Raw genomic sequence first — 25064 nt, forward strand, 5'->3', positions numbered from 1 at the left:
TGAAATTCAATTATTATGAGAGAACGCAAATCATATAGATATTTATTTTCTTTTTACTTAAAATCAAAAAAAGAATATAAACAATTTCGTTAGCGTTTTAAAAACAAGTATTTTTATAAATACTTGTATTAGTCAAGTTTTAAGAAATTGACATGAAAAAAATTAAGATTTATTAAATGCCTTTATATATACTTTTACGCAGTAAAAATTTGTCTAATAAAAAAAATTGATAAATTAAAATTTTCAGACACTAAAGCATATTTTGTTCCTTGCAAAAAACCTCCTGTAGATTATATTGTAGTAATAATATAAAATTACTGGACTTAGGATTATAGGATTTGGCCTGGATATATAAATATTTCAAACTGTCCACTTTATTTTAGAGGTCTTATAATCCTCTAAGTCTAAACATTTATTGTACGTATATATTATAAGTTTCTCACAAATTCATATAAAGAGAAAAATATATTCTTTTTTCAAATATATTATCTAAATATAGGAAAATTTTGTGTTAATTTTCGTACAACAAAACTATATACATATATACAGAGGCATTAAACGGCATTGATCCATGTTTTCATTCATGAATTCAGACGCAAGCGTGCGTTTCTATAAATACATATCATACATATATAGCAAAATTACACGTCATACTATTTTTGTTTGCAAAGAAAAGAATCAAAAAAATTTTCTTATAATTCAAAAAGTATTATATACTTTTTTGTTTCAAATTACAAAAAAGTCTTTTAATTTTACGACAATTTTGGACACTTATAACAAATAAGAGGTTTATACCTAAAGCTTCCTTTTGGAACTTTGAAGCTTATTTGAGACAGGCATTGAATTTTGTAAGCATTTGTAAGAATAATATAGGAATTCCCCAAACGAATAACATGTCATTAAAAAGTCATTATTCGAGACTAATTCTCATTGGCGCAAATAGAAATGGAAAATAGTCAATGGGGCCTGTTACGGGAAATAAGGGGACATAATTTTGCGGGAAAAGAGTTTCCCTCTCTCTCTCTCTTTCAACTAGCGCCCAGACGACAAAAGGTGGGGGAAGCGCTCATGAGGCCCCATTCACAGAGTTGACAGTATAAAAAGGGACCTTAATTTGTTAGTACGCTACTGAAAGTAACATCACAATAAGTTATTATCGAGAGTTATATACAATTTTTTTTTCTACCCATTTCCCTAAATTTTTACAAATAATTGAAGAAACTTAAAAAAAAAACCCGCAAATTCTTTGTATAGAAAAACATAATGTATATTCAGTAGTCGATGTCAACGCAGAGTCCCAACACGCATGCATGTTGTCGGACTTGATTCGAACTGAACTACTGAAAACACATATTATATGCTACCACATATGCCACACACATGCTTTAAGTAGATAAAATCCCGAATAGTGCGCCTTTCATTCCACTTTTTTAAGATTCTAAAATTCTTTTTAAATAAAGCAATTATTACAATTTTGTTTATATTTCTTTATTAATTTTTTTATTCATATTTCCAATACAAAATATTTATATATAAAATAATTTGAATAAAATAAGTTTACTTTCTTCGAGCTCTAAGACTAATTATTTTTATACATAAATACATAAATTAATTTGTATATAATAATAATTAAATGTCGAAAAGTAAAATTATATTTTATTTATAAAAAAAAAGTTTTTCATTAACTTGATACTGAGAATATTGAATATAAAGAAAGAATAAATGAAATTTACCTAAACAGCATACAAGGAAAGAGAAGGACAAAGTGATGAATAGCTAATATTATATACAGTGTTGTATTTATAATAGAGGTAGGTATGAGAAGAGACACAGAAGCTATAATGACAGTATAACTATATATTTGCAATTTTCGTGAAAAATCCCACTCCAATACCTGAGCACACCTCTATATCACTTGAGAAATTGTCATCAGTAGAGACCCTGATCTCTAAGAGTGCACATGTCTACTAATTGCTCAAATTCCAGTTAGCTAAAGCTAACTTTAATATCTGTGGTTTTCCATTTCAACGGTTCAATTTACCCGCCAGCGCGCAGCGCTTCACAATACACCGTTCACTACAGGTAAAATTTATTTCTTTTTACACTTTTTTAAACCAATTTTTAGCAAAATTTTTCATAATTCAGTTGTTTATCATGTGACTTATTTCCAAATTGCATATTTAAATATACAGATATATTAAACGTTATTTATAATATTTTTCAATTTTGTTAAAATGTTAATGTTTAATCTCCACATATTTAATTAATATAAAATATAATTATATACGATTTATTGTATTTTGAAAAGCAAGTATATTTAGTAATCGAAGACGATTTCTTACCGAGAGATAAATTTCGACTCTCATTCATAATTGAAAAACAAACAAAAATTCTTGAAAGGGCACATTGTCAATATTTACAATTATTTTGAGAATATATTTTAATTCTATATTTCTGGTTTAAAACAAATTTTAATAATTAATTTTCAATGCTTATTTACTTATACTTTTCAAATCAAGTTGTAATAAATTATTTTTTGAAATTTATAATTTATTATGCAATGACGAATTTGTATATAGAATGTTTAAAAAAAAAAGATTTTATATTGAACTGAATTTTCAACAAATTTGTATTTAATTAATATTTTTATTTATGTAATCAAACTATTATTATTAGTCGTAATAAAGTTTCTATAAAACGTAATATGTTTTAATAAAATTTTTCTTGAATTAAATTTTGTTTATGAGAATATATAACATATATTTAATTAAATTTTTATTCGGTATTTCAGTTAATTTCTATTGAAGTTTTTAAAGTTTTATTTCGAAAAACTTGAAATTGTGTTTGAAATTTTATTTACTCTCGAATAAACAATTTGTATAGATAAAATATTAAAGTTCCAACATATTTTAAATTTTAAAATGATTTATGCAAGTGGAGAAAAAAAATTTATTTGCAAATTGTTAATTCTCTTTTTTTAAATCGCACTGTATATACTATTTTACTGCTATAAAATTGCCCCGAGTGGAAAATTTGCAGTGCCAAAGATTTATGTAGGACCTTAATTTATAGATTTATACCTACTTCCTTAAAATGGTGCCGAGACTCACTGAGCCCTCTTCATAATAAGATTTCACCAGATTTAAGGGCCTGAATTCTTTGAAACCCCCTGTTTCCATTGAAACTTCTAGACTTCCGAATAATATTATTTCTGTTTTGTATTCTGTTCATCCATCTATTGAACAAATTTTCGAAAATTAGTAGAATTAAATTTAAAAAAAGTAAAATTAAAAATTCTGTAATTTTTATTTTAATTATATAAATCTCACTTGGATTATACTATTTACAAAATAAATTTTCATAGCTCAAAGAAATTCTCCTCTATTACCCGTGTATGATATCAAGGTCAAAATAAGAATATAATAATATAAATTTAATATTAATACTACAGATTTCCAACAATTCGAATAAATAACGTGTACTGGACTTTACATCGAAATTTATTAATTTACTCTCAAATTTTCTTACAATGTCATAAAAAGTTATTTTTCGTTTGTTATTCATTTCGTATAATATTTTTAAAAAAAGTCACAACAATTTTTTAATTTACATTTTTAAAAGAAGGGAAGGAAAATAAGATGAATTTATTATAAAATAATTTTAGACTTCTTTTCGCTTGTATAAAAACAATTAAAAATTTAATTTTCTGCTTTTCTTGTCTGTATATCTAATAATTATATACTTTCTTTCAGATCAAATAAATGAAATTGAATTAGCAACAAAGTTAGCTTAAGCTTTTTAAATATCAACAAGTTTATAATGGCGACTAATTTCAATCGGTTAACGAGTCCTCCTCCATCTCTGCAACTGGGTCCCTTTGGGGTGAGAATATATTTTCGATTCTAATTATTTAAATATTATTTATCTTTTTTCCTTTTTTATGATTTTTGTGTATGGTGAATGAAAAAAAAGAACTTATAGAAACGTTGTATTACAGATGGAATCATATTGGTCAAGAAGAAGTAATCAGATTGGAATTGCTGATGAATTGAGGAGAATTTCCTTGAGACACGCGGAAATTAATGAGGATCACTCATTTGATTCTAGCTCAAGTTCTTCAAGTTTATTTCTTAATTTACCACAAACAAATGATGAGCTTAGTTATGCAGCACAGCTGAGAGTGAGTATATCTAATAATTTCGGAAAAAATTAATTTCAAATTCAAAAAGGTTTTTTTTATCGAAAAGAAAATTATAAGTAACTTAAGTTAGATTCCTCGCAATTTACGTACAAATTTTTATTATTTACGTTTGTTTTTCCAACAGGCTCCATCAAGAATGAGCAGAACATATTCGCAAGATCAAACTGAGTCTTCTTCTTCTTCTAATGCCGGGCCATCCTCGTCGTCCTCATCGTCATCAACATCTTCAATATCGTCATCTCCAGAAACTATATCACATTCATCTTCTCAAGCAGAACCACCACCGTCTTCATCGTCATCCTTGTCACTTTCACCAGATGCCACATCGCATTATTATTGCTCCCAGTTGGCATTATCAGTGGCTGAATTAAATTTACGAAGCATTTGTGAGGTTCACAACATCGCATTTGCCAACTACTGTCAGACCTGCAATGTGCCAATTTGCAAGAGATGTCGAGCTCCGTATCACAGGACACACGCCACAGTCACTATCAAGGAAAGTCTCGAAATCGCAAGACACGAGTCCATGAAAGTCTTCAGAGAGATTGCGAACACTTTACAGGAAATTGATAGAGACCTTGGAACCATAACTGTAAGTTTTCAAAAACTGATATTGATAGTTTTTTACTTTCTTCTTAAGAAATTAATGTTTAATATTGAAAAATTATTATTTTATTCAAAAACGATTTACTATATTTGTATTTTACAGATGGAGTACTCGACACTGAAAGACAGAGCGAAACAAACAGCTCAGGAGTTGGACAAATGTTGGATGCTTCTGAACGTGACAATGGATGACAGGCGAAGAAAACTGTTTCAAGAAATTGAAAATGCGAGGATCTTGAGAAGAGACATATTGAAGGAAAAAATAAAAAGTCTGAAGAACTGCCAGAAGAAATTGATCAACTTGTTCAGCGTGCAGCAGTTAGCTCTGACTTCCACAAATTCGACAAACAATCCTTTCCATTTGCGCGTTGCCAATGGCAAAGCGATTGGAGTGACATTCGAAGTTGAAGAGACGCGAAAAGCAGTGATGGAACTCGAGGAAAGCTGGATTGGTTTCTCAGGTTCGGAGAAACCTTTACTAGACGCTCTCTCGGCGTTCGGGTCTCTCAAGCTGACTAATCCAGGACCAATTGGCGATCGTCGAATGATTCGCGGACGAGGACCTCCCGACGCATGGCGGGAGCAACATCCGCTGGCGCCGAAGCCTCATCCGATTTCCTCGAGTCCCCGAGGAAGACCGATCGCCGCGAGCGTCTACCGCGTCGTCGTCTGGTGCGAGAAGCCGCACTCTTCCATCTTCTACCCTCCACCCATCAAACTGATCGGCAAGAACACCGTCGAGCCGGAGAATCCCGACAACCTCTGCCGACCGTGGGGCGTCGCCTGCGACAAGGACAACAACATCTACGTCGCCGACAGGTCCAACAATCGTGTCCTCGTCTTCCGAGAGAACGGCTGCATCGTCCGCAGAATCGGCTCCTACGGCGCTGGACCCGAGCAGTTCAACAGACCCGCCGGCATCACCATCGACGAGCGCCGTCGCATCATCGTCGCCGACAAGGACAACCACCGCATCCAGATTCTCACCCTGATGGGCAACTTCCTGCTCGAGTTCGGCAAGAAGGGCTCCGACCCTGGCCACTTCAACTACCCCTGGGACGTGGCGGCCAACACCGCCTGCGAGATCGTCGTCTCCGACACCAGGAATCACCGAATTCAACTATTCAGTCCCGAGGGTATTTTCCTCCGGAAATTCGGAATGGACAGCACTTTCGGGGCATTCAAACTCCTCGATTCGCCCCGAGGAGTCGCCTTCACTCCCGAGGGAAACATCATCCTCACGGACTTCAACGCCCACCGAATCCTCTGCGTCGACTACAAGTTCATGAACGCCAAAGTTCTGAACTGCGAGGGTGGCATGCGGCCCGCCAACAACTTCCACAGACCGCAAGGCGTCATTGTCGACGACGACGGCAACATCCTTGTTTCCGACTCCAGAGGCTACCGAATCATGGTCTTCAACAAATTCGGAGCCTTCCTCAACGAATTCGGCAAGCAGGGCGACGGAATCGACGAAGTGGACCGCCCCTCCGGCATTGCTCTCCTCACCGACGGCAGAATCGTCTTCGTCGACTTTGGTAACAATCGAGTCGTCATTCGTTAATTCATTTAACCAAATAATTTTGGTTTCTCTTACCAAAGTTGACAAATTTTACGTGCATGTAACACGTTTTTAACGTGAATAACTAGCCTTTTAATTTTATATTATTTATAAATAATTCTCCAAGCTTCACAAGCAACACAAACAACACAAGCAACAACAAGTGCCATAAAAAATACTATGATCAATTTCTCTTTTTCTCTAGAAAAAAATTTCCAATAATTTCTTATATTTAAGATCAGGGTTTTTAATCAAATTTTTGGAAAAAGTATCGAATTTTAAGGGCCTTGGACACTCTGTTTCAAAAATCAGAAAGATAACTACGTATTTGACAAAAACGTACACTATACTTTTATTTTTGTTTTTTCAACAAATTAAAAATATTGCGATACAAAAAATCAAAATTTATTTATAAATTTGCTTTAAAGAGAGATTATTAAAAGATTTTAATATCCTGAGATAATATTATTCGTTCAAAAGAAACTTTTTAAAAAAAGATTTTTTCACTAGTCATATGTATAGAAATATATAATTTTTGAAAATTGTAAAATTCTGCTTAAAAAAGGAAAGGAGGCAAACACTTATTAATTGCAGACATTTTTTTTTTTTTAATTTACATCAGAAATTCAAAAAATATGGAATAACTGTAAAGTGGATTATTTCCTGCTATATGACAGTTTAATTGCCATGTTAACAAAACAAAAAATGTATTTAGGCTTTATATCCACTTGCAGGGAACAGAAATAATTCTTTTTAAAAGTCAAAAAAAAAAAAAAAAAAAAAAAAACTGTCATTCTGCCTTAAAATAAAATTGTGCAACAATATTGTTATCTGGCTTCAATAATTGACGATAATTGATATACAAATAATCAGCAGCACAATTGTATAGTCTTTTTTTTCATTTTTTTTTCTTCGCGAATGAGAGGTGTGAAAGAAAATTTGTTTTAAAAAAAGTTAATGATTTTATCAATTTATGATTATAAGTCCAAGTCTTAAAATGTAATTTGTATTATTATATATTCTTTGAATATTTTCCAATAACTTGGAAATAATTAAATATAGAATTTTTATATATATTTTTTTAAATTGTAATGAATTTATCACTCAATTTACTATCTATACATTTATATACTGATTGACGATAGTATCATGTAATGTTTATTTTTTATCATTGATCTATATATTCGTCGTATGTTTAAGGACTAAATGACAATAAAATTTTAAGGATAATTCTTGTTACTTTTATTGTTTTCAGAACCTTATTAATCATCATTTTTATTATTTAAAATTATAAACTGGAAAAAATTTTATTTGATTCAAATAATAGATTATTTGAATCAAATAATTTTTATTGGAGTCAATTAAATAGTACTAATTCACCATTTTAATTGAGTTAATTAATAGTAAAAATTTTAGTATTTGAAGCAAATGTGAATTGACTAAAATGAAAATGATTTGATTCAAGTATAAACATTTAATTGATAATAAGTCAAGTAATCGCGGTTATTTGAGTGAAATAAATTTTTTCTCAGAGTATCATTATATATATACATTGACGACACATCTATAAAATGTGGCGTCGCGACGAAGGCGTACTATATGTATACATACGTTATTCGCTCTTGAGTTGACCTTGAAATCTCCCACGCGACTCGAGGAAGAAAGGTATGACGTCGGAGGGTGAAAATACGTTCAACTCCCACCTTCATCCCCCATTTTTCTTGTCAACATGTATATATACACTTGTATCACATACTTTAAGGATTGAAATTCTAATTCTTATACATAATTATTAAATAATACATATATAAGGTCCTTTTAAACATTTGCAAAATTTCTTTAAATTATAATTACAAACGCAAATATAATGTGTAGGCGGTTCATTGGAATTTCATTGATCCTATATTCAAGCAATAATTTTGTTTAAAAGAATTTTAAAAAAATTCAAGATTGTCAAATTGAAATAGAAATTTTTTTTTTTTCAAAAATAGAATAAATAGAAATTTTCCGGTTGGTAATAATCCTTAATTAATATTATATGAAATGACCTGGAGTAGCCGTCTAGATTATATGTGTATATATCGTGATGCTGAAGGTCGAGACTACTTCATTCATAGATTTTGGCGCATGCGCAAAATATACTACATGGCGTTGGCTCTTCAAGAGGCTTAGGTTCAATATCATGTATGTGTGTGTGCATTGGGGATGAAAGTTGAGCGTTAGAATTCGACTTTCAGCATCCACCCAGGGACGTCAATGTTGGAAAACGCACGTACGGGGTGAGTATTTACTAAAATTGGCAATTTTCACAATTTCAGAAAATTAATTTCCATTTAACTCCGGTTAAAGTATTTTTAATTCTATATACATAAAAATATACACGAAAAAATAAATCAGGGAGACTATGAAAAAATCAAACTTCATTAGAGGAAACAACGCCCAATATAATATTATGTATAAAATATAATTTATATATATTATATTCTTCCCCTCAGAGAATGAGGGTGAATCGCAAAAATTAAAAAATATATTTAAACTTGTAAGTCAAATACAAAAGATTATTAATACACTTTAATGTGTATAATATATTGTATATAAATATATATACAATTATATTTTATTTTATATAAAGTAAACTATGATTCTAAAATAAAAATGAATCTATGGTATTTTTATAAAAAGAAAAAGTTTAGGTTTTCTTGAAAAAGTATCAAAAACTAGAGTATTATATTTGGAATATAACAAAACTTTGGTTTAGCCACGCAGTTTTTCAAATATCAAATTGAGACAAAAAAGTAATCAAAACGTTGCCTTTTTGATTCCTTTTTTGTCTCAATTTGATATCTGCAGAAAAATAAAGAATTTGCTTCATTATAAATTTTTCCCTAAGGGTTTGGAACACATTTTGAAAAAACGATCTATAATTTAAATTTGAATAAGAGTTTATACAAATTTTTGAGTAAATATAAGTAAATAAATATCAAAGGAAAGAAAATTTTAAAAGAAGGATAAAAAATCACAAAGATCACAAGGATCGCAATCTTACGTATATGGAATGTTATTTTTTTGCGTGGGAGATTATTTTCCAACTTGATACACTACTGGCGTCACAGTGACGTCAGCAGGGTCAAAGTCAATATACACGTTTTATATAATATAATATACGGCAATAAAGAAGAAATTTTTAATTATTTTCAATTTCAACAATATTCATGAAAATATTCTTTCATCAGTATTCTTTCTTTTTAAAAGAATTAATTTCTAATTTCGCATATATATGTACTTGAAAAATTTTTGCCGGCCGGGTTGCCGGTATAAGAAAGTTATAAATATTATGTGTAAAGGGTGCTAGAAAATTGCGGGGGTGTAATTCAAAATGGCAGGGATAGAGGACGCAATGTCATTGGTGGATGGATTTCGAACGAAGGCGGAGGAGGGAGGTGCGTCACTACTGACTACGCTGCCAGTAGTCCAGTCAGTTTCAGTGCAGACCGTCAAATTGAAAGGTTCATTTAACCTTTATCAAAAAAAAAAAAAAAAAAAAGAAAAAAACGAATTTTATATTTCAATAATTTTTGCAATTTGTGTAACTTTCAGTTTCAAGTGAATATTGAAAAATCCAATTCTGACAGTTTGACGACATAAATTATTTATATTCTAGTCCTAACTAGTATTTTCGGTATTTTCAAGCCCCTTCGTATAAGCATACGTACATACATACAAAAGTGATTTAATTAATTTTGCATTTAACTCCAGTAATAATTATTTTTGACTAAATATTACATGTTGATTTAAAAACGGCTAGACAACTCCAAATAATTAAACACGTACGCTCACGCGGATCACCGGCCGGCGTGTTATGAATTGCAGTTAAGTTCTATGTACGTTATTTTCAATCTATATTCTTACTTTTATTTATGTAGAATTGACTGTAATAAAATTATTTAAATCAAGTACTTGTATCCTATATTTTACGTTTTTTTTTTATTCTTACACAATTTATAGAATTTTAACATTTTATGTATGTATATGTAATGTGTCTGTGGAGCCTATAGATAAATAATTAAAGTCAATTGTATTTGTTAAAAAGAGCAATTTCTTCTAGAACTGAATTTTAATTGTAAGTTTTTAATTGTAAGTGAAAAAATTGTTATTCATCTTTTGTTATATGTTTTATAAACGTTTTTCTTTTCTTTTTTTTTTTTTTTTTGTTGAAAAAATTCAAGCGCAGTCTCCCAAGTTAAATGAATAGGTTCGTTTTTCTTCTCTATATCTGAAGAAACAATCGATATTGTGATATTCCCTAGAAAATTTCACTTTCATTTCTATATATAGAAAATAAGTCTTATTTTCATCTGATAAGAGTTTTAATATTACAATGTTCATTTTTTATAATTTACGGTAAATAATATTATTTATTATGTGTAATATTAATTTCAACTATATAATCGTATAAATTTTTTAATTTATATACAAAAATCCGATACAATATTAAAAAGGAAAATTTTAAAGAACATTTTTTAGATTCGGAGTTTATTGCCTAATATCCCTTACAATATTGTTTATATGCAAATTAACCCTAAAATTAATATAATTAGTTTTATAACTGTTAAATTGTATATTTAAACTGAATGATCTATAAAAATTAGTTGATAATGTCTTAAACTTGTAATGTTAGGTCACCCTTGAATTGAAAAATGATATTCAAGAGAAATGCTTGAAACGAAAGTGAAACCACCGACCGCCGTGGAACGCTTTGCGCACCCGCAGACTTCTTGATGAATGAAAACAAAATTTATAAGGTCTTAATCGCTTTTCTCACAAGTTCAAGTTCATAATTATTTTATAAATACTTGCATTTTAGCAGTACGTGTACAATTCGAGATACGAAAAATTTATTGAATTTTCAGTTTTTTATAAAAACTTTCACTTTTCTATTTGAAAATTAGGTGCTTGAGAAAATGGATGATACATGTTATCTTAGATGCAGATAAGAATTTTTATTTTATTCAAATATAATCAAGTTCTTGACGGTTGACCATAAGACTCAAAATTTATTTTCCTTAAAGTGCTTGAAATTTTTCTCAATGAATTTGGAAATATTACAATTACTTTATTTGTAAAATAAATCTCGTTTATTAGCTCTTGGGGCTGTAAAAAAAGAGCCAAAAAAAAGGTTCATATTATTTAAACTTTAACGTTTTGATGGATTTGCCTTGAAATTCTGAAGAGAATATTTTCTTTTCCTTCAAAAGACTTTTTATTTCTATATGTCCAATGGACCCATGGGTTAGGCGTGAGGAGTTACCGATACCTGTTCGTTTCAAGGAAACTTCTTTTATTGTCTAGAAAAAATCTACGTTTTACGAAAATCTACGTGAACACGGAATTTATCATTAAATTTTCCACTAAATATCGAATCATACAACAATCTCCTGTGGGAAATTGAAATCTTTTTCGTTTCTCAAAAAAGCATTTGTAGTCATTTTTTCATTGTAAAAATATTTAAAATTTTTTACCACCTTATTAGATACTCGAAAATAGTAAATTTAAATAATTTTCATTCAAGTAATAATAAAACAATCCTCGTCTTTAGAAATGAAAAATATTTTAAATATTACAAATCCTTTAGGTACATCTTTTTTACTTTCTGTGTATACTTCAAAAAAAATTATAGTTTTGAATTTTTAACATCAAATTTTGTTTCAAGAATAACTATATAAAAAAAAGATGTAAAGGATTTGCTGATTTATATAGAGAAATTTTGAAAAGGGATGTGTTTACTCTGTACACGCTTTAGTGAGCATCCGGTAAAAAGAAAATTCTTAGAGTGGATTTTTGAAAGGATCGAAAACATGAACCTGCGTTATTTTCGGCAGTGGCCAGTGGTTGGGCCCCCAAATGCCTTAAAGTGGTGGACCCGTATCACGTGGTCTTAGGTACGTTTCTTGGAAATTTACTGTCTTTCAACAGAGAGGCCGACGTCTGTTCCGTATTTATCTCTTCGACAAATGTTCCACAAGGTCCCAAGGCTTACCTCCGGAAAATTCATCTTACAACAATCGCAGCCCCTCAAAACTCACCAAATTGAAAAGAATGCATCTTGTCGAAGCAACACATTTTTTTTTTTCAAACTCTCCCATTTAAATCAAAATTCAATTTTCTAAATTTAACTATAATTTACTCGAAATCATTTATTTATTAAATTTATTAAATCATTTAAAATATTTATAGAATAACGTAATATTGAATTTCTTTATAAATTTTATAATTCATTCGATGTATCTTATAATAATTAAAACAACTTTTCTGCAAATATCAAATTGAGACAAAAAAGGAGTCAAAACGGCAACGTTTTGATTTCTTTTTTGTCTCAATTTGATATCTGCAGAAAAGTTGTGATAAAGTATAAGTTAGATGCAAGTTTGTTCAATTATGAATATTTTCGAAAATTAAAGATAATTTTAACGCCTTTATTTACTTTTATTTTTTTTTTATTCCAAAAAGAGTAATGAATATTTCTTTTCGATTTGTTTTAAAAGGGGGGGAAAAAAAGAGTTTTTGTGAGAAAAAGAGAAAGTGTTGCTGGGGAACTGGGAAATTTCCCGTGGTTATTGATTTATAGGGGTCCCATGAGCCGAACCCCAGTTTTGAATCTCAGGACCTGTAAAAGGTTCATCGTTTCTGTCGCCCTCAAACTCTCATATAAATAGTTTTTTTTCGCCCGGTGTGCTCACCCTGAACACCCTGTTTTCAAAAGTGGATCAGCGAGTTTGCTTCTCTAATTCAACATTATTATATTCTATAAAGAAATCCTGCTCTCTAAACTTGTTGCGGGCGACAGTAATTTTTTCAGGTATGAGGAAGTGGCTCTTCCTGTTAGTGTCAACTTTTTTTTAATAGCCATCTTCTTCATGTCCAGTTTTTTTTTTCTAGATATAAATATCCAGTTTATACAGTGAAACAGGTCACATTTTTATTCAATTTCACTCTGAGCGTAATAAACGTTTTAAATGAACTTTTTTCTGATTTCAGATTGACGTTCAATAAAAACGTCGGAGGAACTTTGTGAAAGTGAGAAATTTTTCAATAATGGCACACAGCGGTGCTTTTGAATTCGGGGTAAGAATCATTCAAGTACTTGTTTATGTATTCATCGGTTTGGTGAAACATGTGATGTAAAATGAAATTTTCAGGTATTAAATGCTCCATGGCTGCACGGATTGAGTCTGTACACTGGGCACACGAACCCAGCGCCTTCAGGTTTAAATTCAATGAGAAATTGTCGATCGCCCTTTCAGTCCGGATCGCCCGATTCGATAAATTCATTTCCTTCGCTAATTAGCGGAGTTTTGCAAGTTGTCAATGGAGATCAATTTGCACTTAATGATTCTTTTCAATTGCCGGCTATTGACAGTTTCAAAGGATTTGGATTTAGAGAATGTTCCTGTTTGGATGGAATGTGTGACGCGTGCTGCAGTAAAATGAGAGTAAGTTATTTCTGCTTCTTGAGTTTACTACTATTTAACTATTATTTACTATAATTGATTTTTACCGGTAGTTTCAGCAGACAATGAATTCTTCGCACTCACCCGATTATCTCGTGTCACAATCGACATCAACTGGCACACCAAGTCCACCTCTTCAAGTCTCTCAATCAGCGACATCGTTAATTAATCACTGTGAACGGCATTCCGACAGTTCAAATTATTACTGTCAAACTTGCAGTGTTTCCATTTGCGGAGAATGTGACCTACGTAACCATAATGGTCACGTTACGGTTTATCTCATCGAAGCTATGGAACAGGCTGGAATGCAGGCGAATCAAGTTTTGAGCGAAGCTATGCATGGAATAAAAACAATAACCGATGATCTTGAGGCTATATCGGTGAGTTTTCTTTTTTCAAAATTGCAAACTTATATCTGTACTTTAATAACTAACCAGTTTTCTTCATAGTTGGCTGTCGGTACACTAGACGTGAGATCCAAGCAGGCAACGGACGATGTGTCCATTTGTATAAAGCGAATAATCTCCGCTTTGGAGGACAGGGAAAAGAAACTTTTATTGGACATTGAGAAAGCGAGAATACTCAAATTGGCGTCACTCAAGACTAGAGATGAGGCTTTGAGAAATAGTATGGTCCTGCTGACGGAGACAGTCGACAAACTGAAGAGAGGGATAGGCATTTCGAAATTGACAGCAAATCCAACGGAGCTGACTGTTATAAAGGACATGGCCTGTGCAGAGGTAAGAAAATAAGGAGAATAAGAAAAAAAGTAGTGTACTTGATTAATTAATTTAGAAATTAATTTACATTGCACTTTGCAGATTTATCGGATTCGACAAGCGCGTAAATCTTTCACGCCACCAGAGGAGAATTGGATCTCCTTCAGTGGACCGGACAGTATTGTTCTTGACGCGATTGCAAACTTGGGTTCGGTTGCTTTGAACAATCCAGGACCAATTGGAGATCGACGAGCTCTAAAAGGACGTGGTGGATCCTCCTCTAATTCCTCCTCTTCATCATCATCGTCGTCAACGTCGTCATCTTGTCAGAATGCACAATCGAGATCTCTCGTGTCGATTCCTTGCGGAAGACCCATTCCAGCCAACAATTTCCCAGTAATCGTCTGGACCGAGCAGCACAATGTTTCCAATCGCATAGTGCATATGCGGTGTTTCGGTAACGATGGCCACCCCTCTGATAATCTCTGCAGACCCTGGGGTGTCGCGTGCGACAAGGAAGGACACATTATCATAGCTGACAGATCAAACAACAGAATTCAAATATACCGCGAGGATGGAACTTTCGTGAGAAGATTTGGTTCCCAAGGTTCCGGACATGGTCAGTTCGATAGACCCGCTGGAGTTGCTGTTGATGGACGTCGACGAATCATTGTCGCTGATAAAGACAATCATCGAATTCAGGTAAATAACGTTTCTTTAACATAAACACTGTCTATTAGTCTATTCGTAGTTCGGCGAAAAAGGTTGTAAAAATTGAAATTCTACAGATACTCACAATGGAAGGTGTCTTTCTACGAGCGTTCGGCGAAAAAGGTACCAAAGACGGACAGTTCAACTACCCATGGGATGTGGCCGTCAATGTCGAATGTCAAATAGTCGTCTCTGACACGAGAAATCACAGAATACAACTCTTCAGTTCCGAGGGAGTTTTCTTGAGAAAATTCGGCAATGACAACACTTCCTCCCTGTGGAAAACACTAGACTCCCCACGTGGTGTTGCTTTTACACCAGAAGGCGACGTTGTCGTAACTGATTTCAACAATCACCGAGTCGTTACAATCGAAGCTGATTTCAGCAATGCGAAAATATTGGGCGGTGAAGGTGGAGGGAATAAACAATTTTGCAGACCTCAAGGAATTGTCGTCGACGATCAGGGCAACATGGTAGTGGCCGATTCACGAAATCACAGAATTCAAGTCTTCGGAAAAGATGGCTTACTAAGGAGGAAATATGGTTCACACGGCACTGGAATTGATGAAATGGATCGCCCTTCCGGAATTACACTCACGCCCAGTGGAAAAATTGTTGTCGTTGACTTTGGCAATAATCGTATCCTAATAATTTAAGTCTCACAAAGACTCACAAAGAATGGTAAAAAAGATAAGTATGACAAAATGATTATTTTATGATTACAAAAATGCTCATGTTTGACGTCCATTAAAATGGATGATGCAATATATTTAAGTATAAATTATAGAAAATGCCTTCGAGACATTTTAAAATGTTTTAAAAGCATTCTTTTAACATTGAAGTTTTTAAACAGAAATCTTCAATTTACAGTATTAATATAATTTTTGAATGTCAATATAATATCGTGCAAACAATTTTGCATAATTTTTTAAATTGCACTGTAAACTTGTCTTTGAGTCTGGTTTACATGCATAAAAAAAAGAAAAGACAAGTTTTCTTTTATTTATATTTTAAGAGACATTCGAAATTTACCTGATTCTTTTCGTTTACTTTGACAAGAATTCAGAAGTTGGGAAAAGAAAAACTCATTATTGGTGCTGTTGACTAAATATAAATGACAAAACAGTATTTTTTATTATTTTACAATAATTTCGAAAACAGGGCATATCATATGATTAGTGAAAAGAAAGCATCAATTAACAATGTTTGCCATACTTCGAATGACATTTTATTGAAAATCGCTTGTTAATATAGTCTGTATAATAATACTAAAAGTACATCTGGTTAGTGTAGTAGTAACTGTTTATTCCGTAAATTTGGGATAAAATACGATTGCTTAAGATGATAACGATAATAATAATAATAATAATAATATTAATAATAATGTTGGGCAATTTTAAAGAATCCCTTAGACATTGTGATGGAATCAAATTTTTCAAATCGGAATATCGGATTTTATTGACTTCTAAGGGTTCAGCTTGCGTGACAAAGTTTTAAATGTTTGCTCCGTAGGTACTTTTTAAATTATCCTTTTTTTCAATATTTAAAAAGTGCTTTAGAAATAAAAATTTAAGTCATGTCTTCCAGAAGACGCTTGCTATATCCAAACTTGTGTCCCGCATTCTGATTCTTATTATCTGAATAACAATTTTAGACAATTGAATATTATTTTATTTGAAAAAATGTGTAAAACTGGTTTTGGTTTTATCAAACGATTTTGACGATTCAAGTTACCATTGGCTCTTTATTTAATTAAAGTAAAATGAAAGATATCGATTGCATCTATACAGTAAGACTGAACCAAGACTGAATAAAAAATGCCAAGTTTTTGTTTACTCTTTGAATGTTGTCCAACACATTATAATCGAGTGGTTAAATGTATGACTCAAAAACATTACAGCAGAAATCTTACGATTAATTAGAATACGATCTTAGATTACAAAACACATACTTATGGAAATCTTCCGTATCATAAATGAAAATGTGTTTAGATGTAATTTTATGCGTTTCTCATATTTATCGTAGATGTAGCTGTTCACGTTGTCCACCATATATTGAGAGCCTATTTTTTCTTTTTCAATAGTAAGAACTAAGAAAAAAATTAAGTTTCAGTCCGTGTGTCACTCAAAAGTGTTGTGAAATCAAATTTTATATATTAATTGATGCAAATTCATGTGCTTTTTATATTATTATTATTATTATTTAATTGAAACGTGTTTCCAAACACAGTTTTTTTTATTTTCCATTTTTAGGCAAATCTAATAGTTTAGAAACGTTATTTTAGTAAAGATTTAAGCTCTTTAAACCTACTTAATTTACATAAAGGTATAAAAAACAGTTGAAATCTTTTTTAAAAACAAGAATAAATGTAAAAAAAAAAATGTTGTCTTATAGAAGAAACAAAATGAAAAATTTTTAAAAGAATTTAAAAAGGGCTTAATTGCAAAATGTAGTTGATATATTTGAATTATTTTTTTATTATAAATTTACGTACTTAAATAATTTAAGTACCAAGAATTATTGTAAAAGATTTTTTAATATTTGTGATTTTTTCATACTGCTGTGAATTTAGTTATCAATTTGTTAGTATTTTCAATTATAATAGTTTTTCTTATCGAGGAAACTGTCTTAATAAAGATTTTCCTGAACTTTTAAAAATATGATAATTGTCAGGGGTGTTTCTGGGGGTTTAACCTCTCTCCCCTTTCATGAAAAGTTTTTCTTGGTATAAACTCCCTGCTTGACAAATATATTTTCTTTTCTAAATGCTCCATGATAAATAAACGGGCTTAAAAATTGAAGAAAACAAAAAGAAATTGTAGGCACACTTATTCCAAATGAGCCATAGAACAATTTTTACTTATATGCTCAAAAGAACATCATAAAAACTGCTATTAAGTGTAAAATACAGTCTTACATATATAAGAATAATAATAGTTACATAATATATTCTTACAATCAAAATACAAATATTTTTGCATCAAAAACGCCTGAAACTTATGACAAATTCCATTTCTTGGAATCTAAAATTCGTTCATACAGTCCAATAATTGTATATCATTAATTGTATAAAAATGAGTAGAAAAAATTTGTCTTTAAAACAAAGATTTTTTATTAAAAATAAGGCAGACCCCTCGTTTCTCAAGTTAAGACTTGACGAGGGAATTAAAAAGCTATTCGTGTTTTCGTATTTTTTATTTAAAAAAAAAAATTGCTTCCACTGAGCCTAAAAATGCTGTGCAACGAAAAACGTATCTTCGTTTTTTATTTCTCATTTAAAAAAAAGGAAGAATAAAAATTTTAACAAATCGGAGATAGAGAAAAATCAAAATGTACCTTTTTAGAAGAAAAAAAAATATATATATTTTCCGCCAGGTGCGTCAATCATTCTTTAAAATGAAAAGCGTGTAGTTTAATATTTAATTGATCAAGTTATCGAACGATTTCGATGTACAAATATAGAAAAATAATTGCACGATTGCTCTTTAAATATTTTTTCTGCGTCAATAAAGAATGTTGAGTCTTTTAGTTATAATCCACATTCTTAGAATTCAGAGTTTAATCGTGCAATTATTATTAGGAACGGAGGGAATATTATAAAATTGTTACAAAGATTATGAGTACAGAAATTCATTATTAAACATTAAGTTTTAAAATTGAAAAATTTAAATATTAAAAATAAGATTAGTTTTCGATGAAAAATGCAAAATTTTTTTTTTAAATATTTTTTGTCTCTTGTTATTTCTCTCTTAATATAAGTATAATGGGACTTGTTCCACAGATCTCAATAATATTCCAGCCTTATCTATAATTTCGCTTCCTTAAGTAAATTGTAAAAAAAAGAAAAAAAAATGAAGGAAATATGAGAAATGAAAAGATTGATTTAAAAATTAATCTAAATCAAAACGTACCTACCTTAGAGAAATGAATTAAATGAATGAAATATTATCCTTCGCCGAAAGCGTCATTTATTCTGTAAATCTTAAGAGTAGTTTAATATTTAATTAATCAAGTTGTCAAACAATTTTAATGTACAAACCTAGAAAATAATTGCACAATTAACTCTTTAAACTTTTTTTTAACCTACTGAGTTTAAAAAATTCTCCCACTTAAATGTAAATTAAAAGACTGATTGTGCAATTATTATGAAGACGGATGAATTTCTTATATGCATCACTTTGATTATTTGTTCACTCATCTCTCTACAATGATCAGCTGGTAAATCGCTGAATATTTAGAATAATGTAAAAATTTTAATAACGTGTAACAGAATCTATTCTATAATATAAATTCTATAGTGAAATTGAAAGGTATTGTTAAACAATGCGGGGCCTTAAGAGGACTGTCGCCGTTTTGTTTGCCAAGCTTCTTTGTTTAGCATGGGACAGTAAGAGAAAGTTTATTGATAATTGTACACTGCAGTACATTGTAAAAAAAAAGGGTTTAATTCACGTTACATTCATTTAGTCGTGCGAAATAATTAACATTATTATTATTATCCTTAAATGGAAAAACGTTTCAAAGAAAGCGTTTGTTGGAGAGAGTCAGAAGATTGATTATAAAATGAAAATGGACACTAAATTAATTTCTTTTCACACATTTCCAAAATTGCGAATGAGATTTAACAATTTAATTTCTAAACATTAAATTATGGTTATTAAATTCATACGAAAATTGAAAAGATTACTAAATTTTTAAAATGCCTACGCTGATCTTTAATTTTTGTTAAAACTATTGGCATAAAGTGTGTGAATTAAATTTAAGTTATTCATTCCTAATTTCAATTTCTATAGAATTCCAACAATTTAGCTTCTAAAACAAGAATTATTACGACAACAAAAAGTATGATTTAAATAATTCTAGTAGTACATTATTATTATAGTGCATATATATATACCTTTCTGTATATTGTGAAAAATTCACGAAACTCATTGTAACAATGTTAAAATAAACATAATGACAAAATAATTTATCCTTTATTCACTGATCATTATAAGTTTTCAAACTATACCCAAGTATTCTTTTGTTTGATCAATATTTTACATCTGTTTCTTTGATTAGTCTGGATTAGTCAGAAATCTTGACAGATGTTATAATATGTGGTGACGATAAAAAAAACTAAAAATGACTGCAACTCCATCTCAGTAAGTTTTCCAAATTTTATTTTATTGTAAGTATAAAAAAATTTATTGAAACGGACTGCAATCATTTAAGTAATAAATAAAACTTTGAGGTTATTTTATTTGACTCGAAGTGGTCTCTTTTACACGTTAGGTCTAATTTGGAATTGGGCGATGAGAAAGGAGGACCTCGTATTCGATACATAGACGAATCTTTAGAAGAGGAAAGTTCAGACGATGAACCGGAGTCAGGAAGCGACGATGAGAGCAGGTACCTCAAGGAGAGTGCGACTTCCGAAGTCCCGGCAGAATTTTGGCACATGCAGAAGCTCATCAAGTATATGAAAGCTGGCAATCAAACTGCGACTCTAGTTTCTCTCTGTCTTCTAAAGGACTACGAACTCAATAGTAGAGTGAGTTTGCAAATTTAAATTCATAAATTAACAATAATAAAAATTCTCCATAACATTGTAGATTATTCAAAAAGCAATTCATGAAATGGGAGGCTTGGAAGTACTGGTGAATCTCCTGGAGACAAAAGACATTAAATGTCAAAGTGGATCTTTGTCAGTTTTATTGAAAATAACCTCGTCAGGTGAGATAAGACGTTATTTGATAGACCTGGGAATTGTGACATCTCTTGTCGAATTATTGAAACACCCAGCGAGAGACATTCAAGTTTTGGCAGCCGAAACGATGGCCAATATTGCCATGATGAGAAAAGCGAGAAAGCAGATTCGCGTTCGTGGAGGAATTCCCTTGATTGTAAGAATTGAATTTAAGTATTTGTAATATTTTTGATATCAAAAAAACAAACAAATGATGTTTGTCTAGTTGGACGTGATGGACATTCCCGATACAGTTCTACAGTGCCCTTTGGAAAATCTCAACGAAAATGATAAAGAACTGATGTCAGTTGCCATCGGATGTGCTAAAGTTCTCAACTCACTGAGCAGTAGTCCAAAAATTAAGGAAGAATTGCGAAAGTTCGGTGTTGTATTTTTAATGTCACGTTTTCTGAAAACACAAAATGTGGATTTAATCATTCCAATGATGGGCTCAGTTCAACAATGTGCAGATCTAGTGAGAACTATAATTCCTTTTCCGAAAATATTCCAAAATCTTTAAAATTCTTTTTTATTTTCTCTTTTTCAGAAAGCTTTCAGATTGGCCTTCGAGCAGATGGGCATTCTTGCCGATGTGGTCCATCACTTGAGAAATGAAAATGTGAAATTAAAAGAAAATTGTGCACTGGTCATCTTCAAGTGCGCCGAAAATAAGGTGACTCGAGACTTGGTAAGAGAAGCGGGTGGTCTTGATCCATTATGTAAATTGGTGCAAAGTGATCAAATTCGCAATAATAAAAAATTATTAGCTTCTGTTACGGGTGGAATTTGGAAGTGTGCTATGAGTCCGGAAAATATTATCAGATTTAATCAAAATGAACTAGTGGCTTCTATAATTCCTCTTTTGGAGGAGAATGAAGATGAGGATGTGCTTACAAACGCGGTTGGAGCTCTTGCCGAATGTTGCAAAGATCCTAGAAATCGAGATGTTCTTAGAACAAATGATGGGATACAGAAATTGGCAAGTTTGCAAAAATTTAATAATGAATTTCTCACTATTTAATAATTTTGTTATTTATCATTTCTTTTTTGACAGATTCGTCTATTAAGTGCCACGTATGAACCGCTGTTGGAAAATTTACCAATGGTGATAAAAGAATGCGCTGAAAGTGAAGAATGCATGGATATAATAAATGACCCTGGACATGTACTGGACGGAGTTCGTTTGATATGGTCGTTACTGAAACATCCCAGCAATGTTATTAAGAGAAATGCGTGCTTCGCTTTGGTGCCTTGTATCAAACACGCAAAGGATTCGCCACAAATGGTCAGAGCTTTCGTTGGAGGTTTGGAGCTGACAGTCAGCCTCCTGGAGAGTGAAGACACTCAAGTCCTCAGTGCCGTTTGTGCAACAATTGCCGAAATTGCCATTGATCCAGAAAATTTGGGCATTTTGACAGATCACGGTGTTGTCAAAAAATTGGCAGATTTAGTCAATACTGTAATAAAAAAATGTATAGTAATTTTATCATCATTGGTAAATTTATTCTAAGCCTAATTACTTTATTACTTTACAGGAAGATGAAGATCTTCGAGCAAATTTAACTTTGGCAATTGCCTTTTGCTGCGAATGGGGACAAAATAATTACGAATTTGGAAAGTTGAACGCTGTAGCACCTTTGGTCAATTATTTATCGAGTCAGAATAAAAATGTATTGAAAGGAGTTTGTATTGCATTCTATCATTTAAGCAAGGAGCCTTTGAATTGCATTACTATGCACACTTGTGGTGTTGTCAAGGTTCAAATCAAATTTATAGAAATTAAACTAACGATATTTTTTAAAAATCGAAAATAACGTTTACTTGAATTTTTTGTAGCACGTCTTGCGGCTAGTTGGTTCAGAAGATTCGGAAGTTCAAATAGCAGCAGCAACCACCATTAGACATATTCGAAAATTAGCTATTACAGCCGAAAATTTCCATTACTTTCAATCCTAACTGTTTTCATTTTTTTTTAAAATTATTCAAATTTATGCAGAACACAATCTTATTCAATAAAATTAACTTTATTTCTTTAAATTCTTTGTACAGTACAGATTTTAATAAATTAACTCTTTACTTTTATTTATATTTGGAGAAAATATAATTTTTAATCAAGTCTATTTTGCTTTACTTAAAATATTAAAATTTATAATATTACAATTTAAAATAAAAAATGTTTTACAAAAAATTTTGCACACTGATGGATTAAGTATTGTGTATAAAATACAAATAAGAGAAGTGTAATTTTATTATGTGCAAATTATTAAAAATGGCACAGCATAGATAACATTTATGAAACACCGCAAATATCACAATAAATAAGTTATCCTATTCAATCTGTTTTTTTTAGATCTTATTTTTTAATATTATTTGAAATATATAGAAAGAAATAATTTAGGCACTTAATTCATTTTAGCATTTTTATAACTTGTCGCAATTCGATTTTGTGCGATAGTCAAATTTTAATTATTTCCATTTACATTGATTAAAAATTTGAATTGTAAAATCTTAATTTTATTTCAAGGAATGGGTATGAAGATTTGTAAAAATTTTGCTAATTATATTTTAAATAAAACTGTATTATTCTTAATCTTTCTTTTCAGATAATAATGTACTTGCTGCAGCTTTCTTTGCTGCAAATAAGAAATAATTTATTTAATTCAAAGAAATCTATTATCGTTAAAAGTAATTATGGACTACTATAGAAGAAATATAATTAATTACCTATATCAGAAGCATTGGACAATAATTTATCAACTTGTGGCTCATATTGAACAAATCGTGGACGAATTATTTTGCGATAAAGTATCAAAGATCCATTGTATTCAGTTGGAGCCATCAACCAAATGTAAAAGAGGCACTGCCACAAACAATATAAATATTAGAATCGAATAATTTATATTACGAATGCAAAAGAAAAATAATTTTTACCTTCATCAGCCAATAGACTGGGAACCAACAAACGATGTACTCGGAGAAAAATTCAACGATAGTAAAAACGGCAAATGTAACCCAGTACGTCAACCATTTTGTATCATCTTCTTTGCTTGGGCTTTCAAGCGCTTTCATTGAGCAATAAGCAGGATAAACGAAACCAATTACGTTACATACTAATTGTTGGCCTACACCTAGAACTAAATACAAAGCTAATAGCAGCAAGCCACCTGCAATAAGAGATTAAAAGTATATTTTAATTTCCTCCACAAAAAAGTACACCATTTATAAAAAATTAGAAAGCTTTCAGAGGTTAAAAATAGCTTTTTTCATTATTTACACAAAATACACATTTAATCAAGGCGTATTAACAACATTTTTAGATAAATATTAATTAGCTTCAATTAAATTACATAAAGCAGTGACTTGCACTAATAAGGTTTATAAAAAAAAATGACTTTGCATCAAATGTTTAGATAATAAATTCAAAGAAGAAAAAATTTGTATAGAATATAAAATGTGTTAAAATGATTTATCTTGTATTTATATTAATTTAAAAAAATAGTGCAGTCAAATTTATTGTTAAATTTCAAGATTTAATGAATTTAATTAATACAACTTACCTATGAAAATATACAATCGATTGACACCAGATTTTTTTTCAGCAAGTGCTATGTATTTTGACCAAGGTTTAGTTTCATCTTTTAATAATTTCTCAATTGTTTCCTTTACTGCCGAAATTTTCGACATTATGTTTGTAGTCTTATTAATTATTTTACAAAGAAAATTTTGTTGGAAAAATTACACTTTTTATGTACAATGTTATATTTAAAGTTGTTCGTGGTGTTGAAAAGGTTAGAAGGAGTCACACATTAAGGTGTAAAGGCACAGACACAGCTTGGCTTGTCTGCCTGTAGGTTGTCAAGGTAACGTAAGGAGTGAGTGAGTTAGTGCATCCAAGTTTGAATTCAATGACTCTCCTTACTCTTGTACGTTGCCATGACAACCTGCAAGGCAGCAAGCAGCCAAGTTGTGAACTGCATCTTAAGCAAAAGTTGGGAACATAAAGGCTAACTCACAAGTTTAAAATTGTGCT

The 25064-nt window shown here is 30.9% G+C and overlaps 3 protein-coding genes across 3 annotated transcripts; 2 read left to right on the forward strand and 1 right to left on the reverse strand.

Moving 5' to 3' along the window:
• The first annotated feature begins 1851 nt into the window (after window positions 1–1851).
• On the forward strand, window positions 1852–7598 carry LOC122500228 (E3 ubiquitin-protein ligase TRIM71-like). Its single transcript, XM_043609054.1, has 5 exons — window positions 1852–2082; window positions 3753–3882; window positions 3998–4180; window positions 4326–4793; window positions 4911–7598. The coding sequence occupies exons 2-5, from the start codon at window positions 3820–3822 to the stop codon at window positions 6369–6371; spliced, it is 2175 nt and encodes a 724-aa protein (XP_043464989.1). The 5' UTR covers window positions 1852–2082; window positions 3753–3819; the 3' UTR covers window positions 6372–7598.
• A 2098-nt stretch (window positions 7599–9696) lies between these two features.
• Window positions 9697–23048, forward strand: LOC122500218 (armadillo repeat-containing protein gudu). The gene is made up of 13 exons (XM_043609026.1): window positions 9697–10249; window positions 13404–13490; window positions 13565–13858; window positions 13930–14256; window positions 14326–14616; window positions 14698–14912; window positions 20581–20839; window positions 20901–21191; window positions 21261–21509; window positions 21582–22013; window positions 22089–22493; window positions 22570–22791; window positions 22871–23048. Exons 2-13 carry the CDS (start codon window positions 13461–13463, stop codon window positions 22988–22990), a joined length of 3135 nt encoding a protein of 1044 aa, XP_043464961.1. The 5' UTR covers window positions 9697–10249; window positions 13404–13460; the 3' UTR covers window positions 22991–23048.
• A 216-nt stretch (window positions 23049–23264) lies between these two features.
• On the reverse strand, window positions 23265–24857 carry LOC122500221 (receptor expression-enhancing protein 5-like). Its single transcript, XM_043609031.1, has 4 exons — window positions 24592–24857; window positions 23966–24198; window positions 23759–23894; window positions 23265–23667 (listed from the first exon to the last, which is right to left on the reverse strand). Exons 1-4 carry the CDS (start codon window positions 24716–24718, stop codon window positions 23621–23623), a joined length of 543 nt encoding a protein of 180 aa, XP_043464966.1. The 5' UTR covers window positions 24719–24857; the 3' UTR covers window positions 23265–23620.
• Between the last annotated feature and the right edge of the window lie 207 nt (window positions 24858–25064).

This window comes from Leptopilina heterotoma, unplaced genomic scaffold (assembly GCF_015476425.1).
Source record: "Leptopilina heterotoma isolate Lh14 unplaced genomic scaffold, ASM1547642v1 Lhet_182, whole genome shotgun sequence".
NCBI classification, from domain to species: Eukaryota; Metazoa; Arthropoda; class Insecta; order Hymenoptera; family Figitidae; genus Leptopilina; species Leptopilina heterotoma.

What these genes read in the sequence shown, in the direction of transcription:
- LOC122500228 (XM_043609054.1), top strand. Translation starts at nt 3,820, where the DNA reads ATGGCGACTAATTTCAATCGGTTAACGAGTCCTCCTCCATCTCTGCAA. An exon ending in TGCAACTGGGTCCCTTTGGG is followed by an intron (nt 3,883 to 3,997) that starts GTGAGAATATAT and finishes GTTGTATTACAG; the next exon opens with ATGGAATCATATTGGTCAAG. An exon ending in GTTATGCAGCACAGCTGAGA is followed by an intron (nt 4,181 to 4,325) that starts GTGAGTATATCT and finishes TTTTTCCAACAG; the next exon opens with GCTCCATCAAGAATGAGCAG.
- LOC122500218 (XM_043609026.1), top strand. Translation starts at nt 13,461, where the DNA reads ATGGCACACAGCGGTGCTTTTGAATTCGGG. An exon ending in GCGGTGCTTTTGAATTCGGG is followed by an intron (nt 13,491 to 13,564) that starts GTAAGAATCATT and finishes TGAAATTTTCAG; the next exon opens with GTATTAAATGCTCCATGGCT. An exon ending in AGGACATGGCCTGTGCAGAG is followed by an intron (nt 14,617 to 14,697) that starts GTAAGAAAATAA and finishes TGCACTTTGCAG; the next exon opens with ATTTATCGGATTCGACAAGC.
- LOC122500221 (XM_043609031.1), bottom strand. Translation starts at nt 24,718, where the DNA reads ATGTCGAAAATTTCGGCAGTAAAGGAAACAATTGAGAAATTATTAAAA. An exon ending in CAGTCTATTGGCTGATGAAG is followed by an intron (nt 23,895 to 23,965) that starts GTAAAAATTATT and finishes TGTTTGTGGCAG; the next exon opens with TGCCTCTTTTACATTTGGTT. An exon ending in GTCCAATGCTTCTGATATAG is followed by an intron (nt 23,668 to 23,758) that starts GTAATTAATTAT and finishes TCTTATTTGCAG; the next exon opens with CAAAGAAAGCTGCAGCAAGT.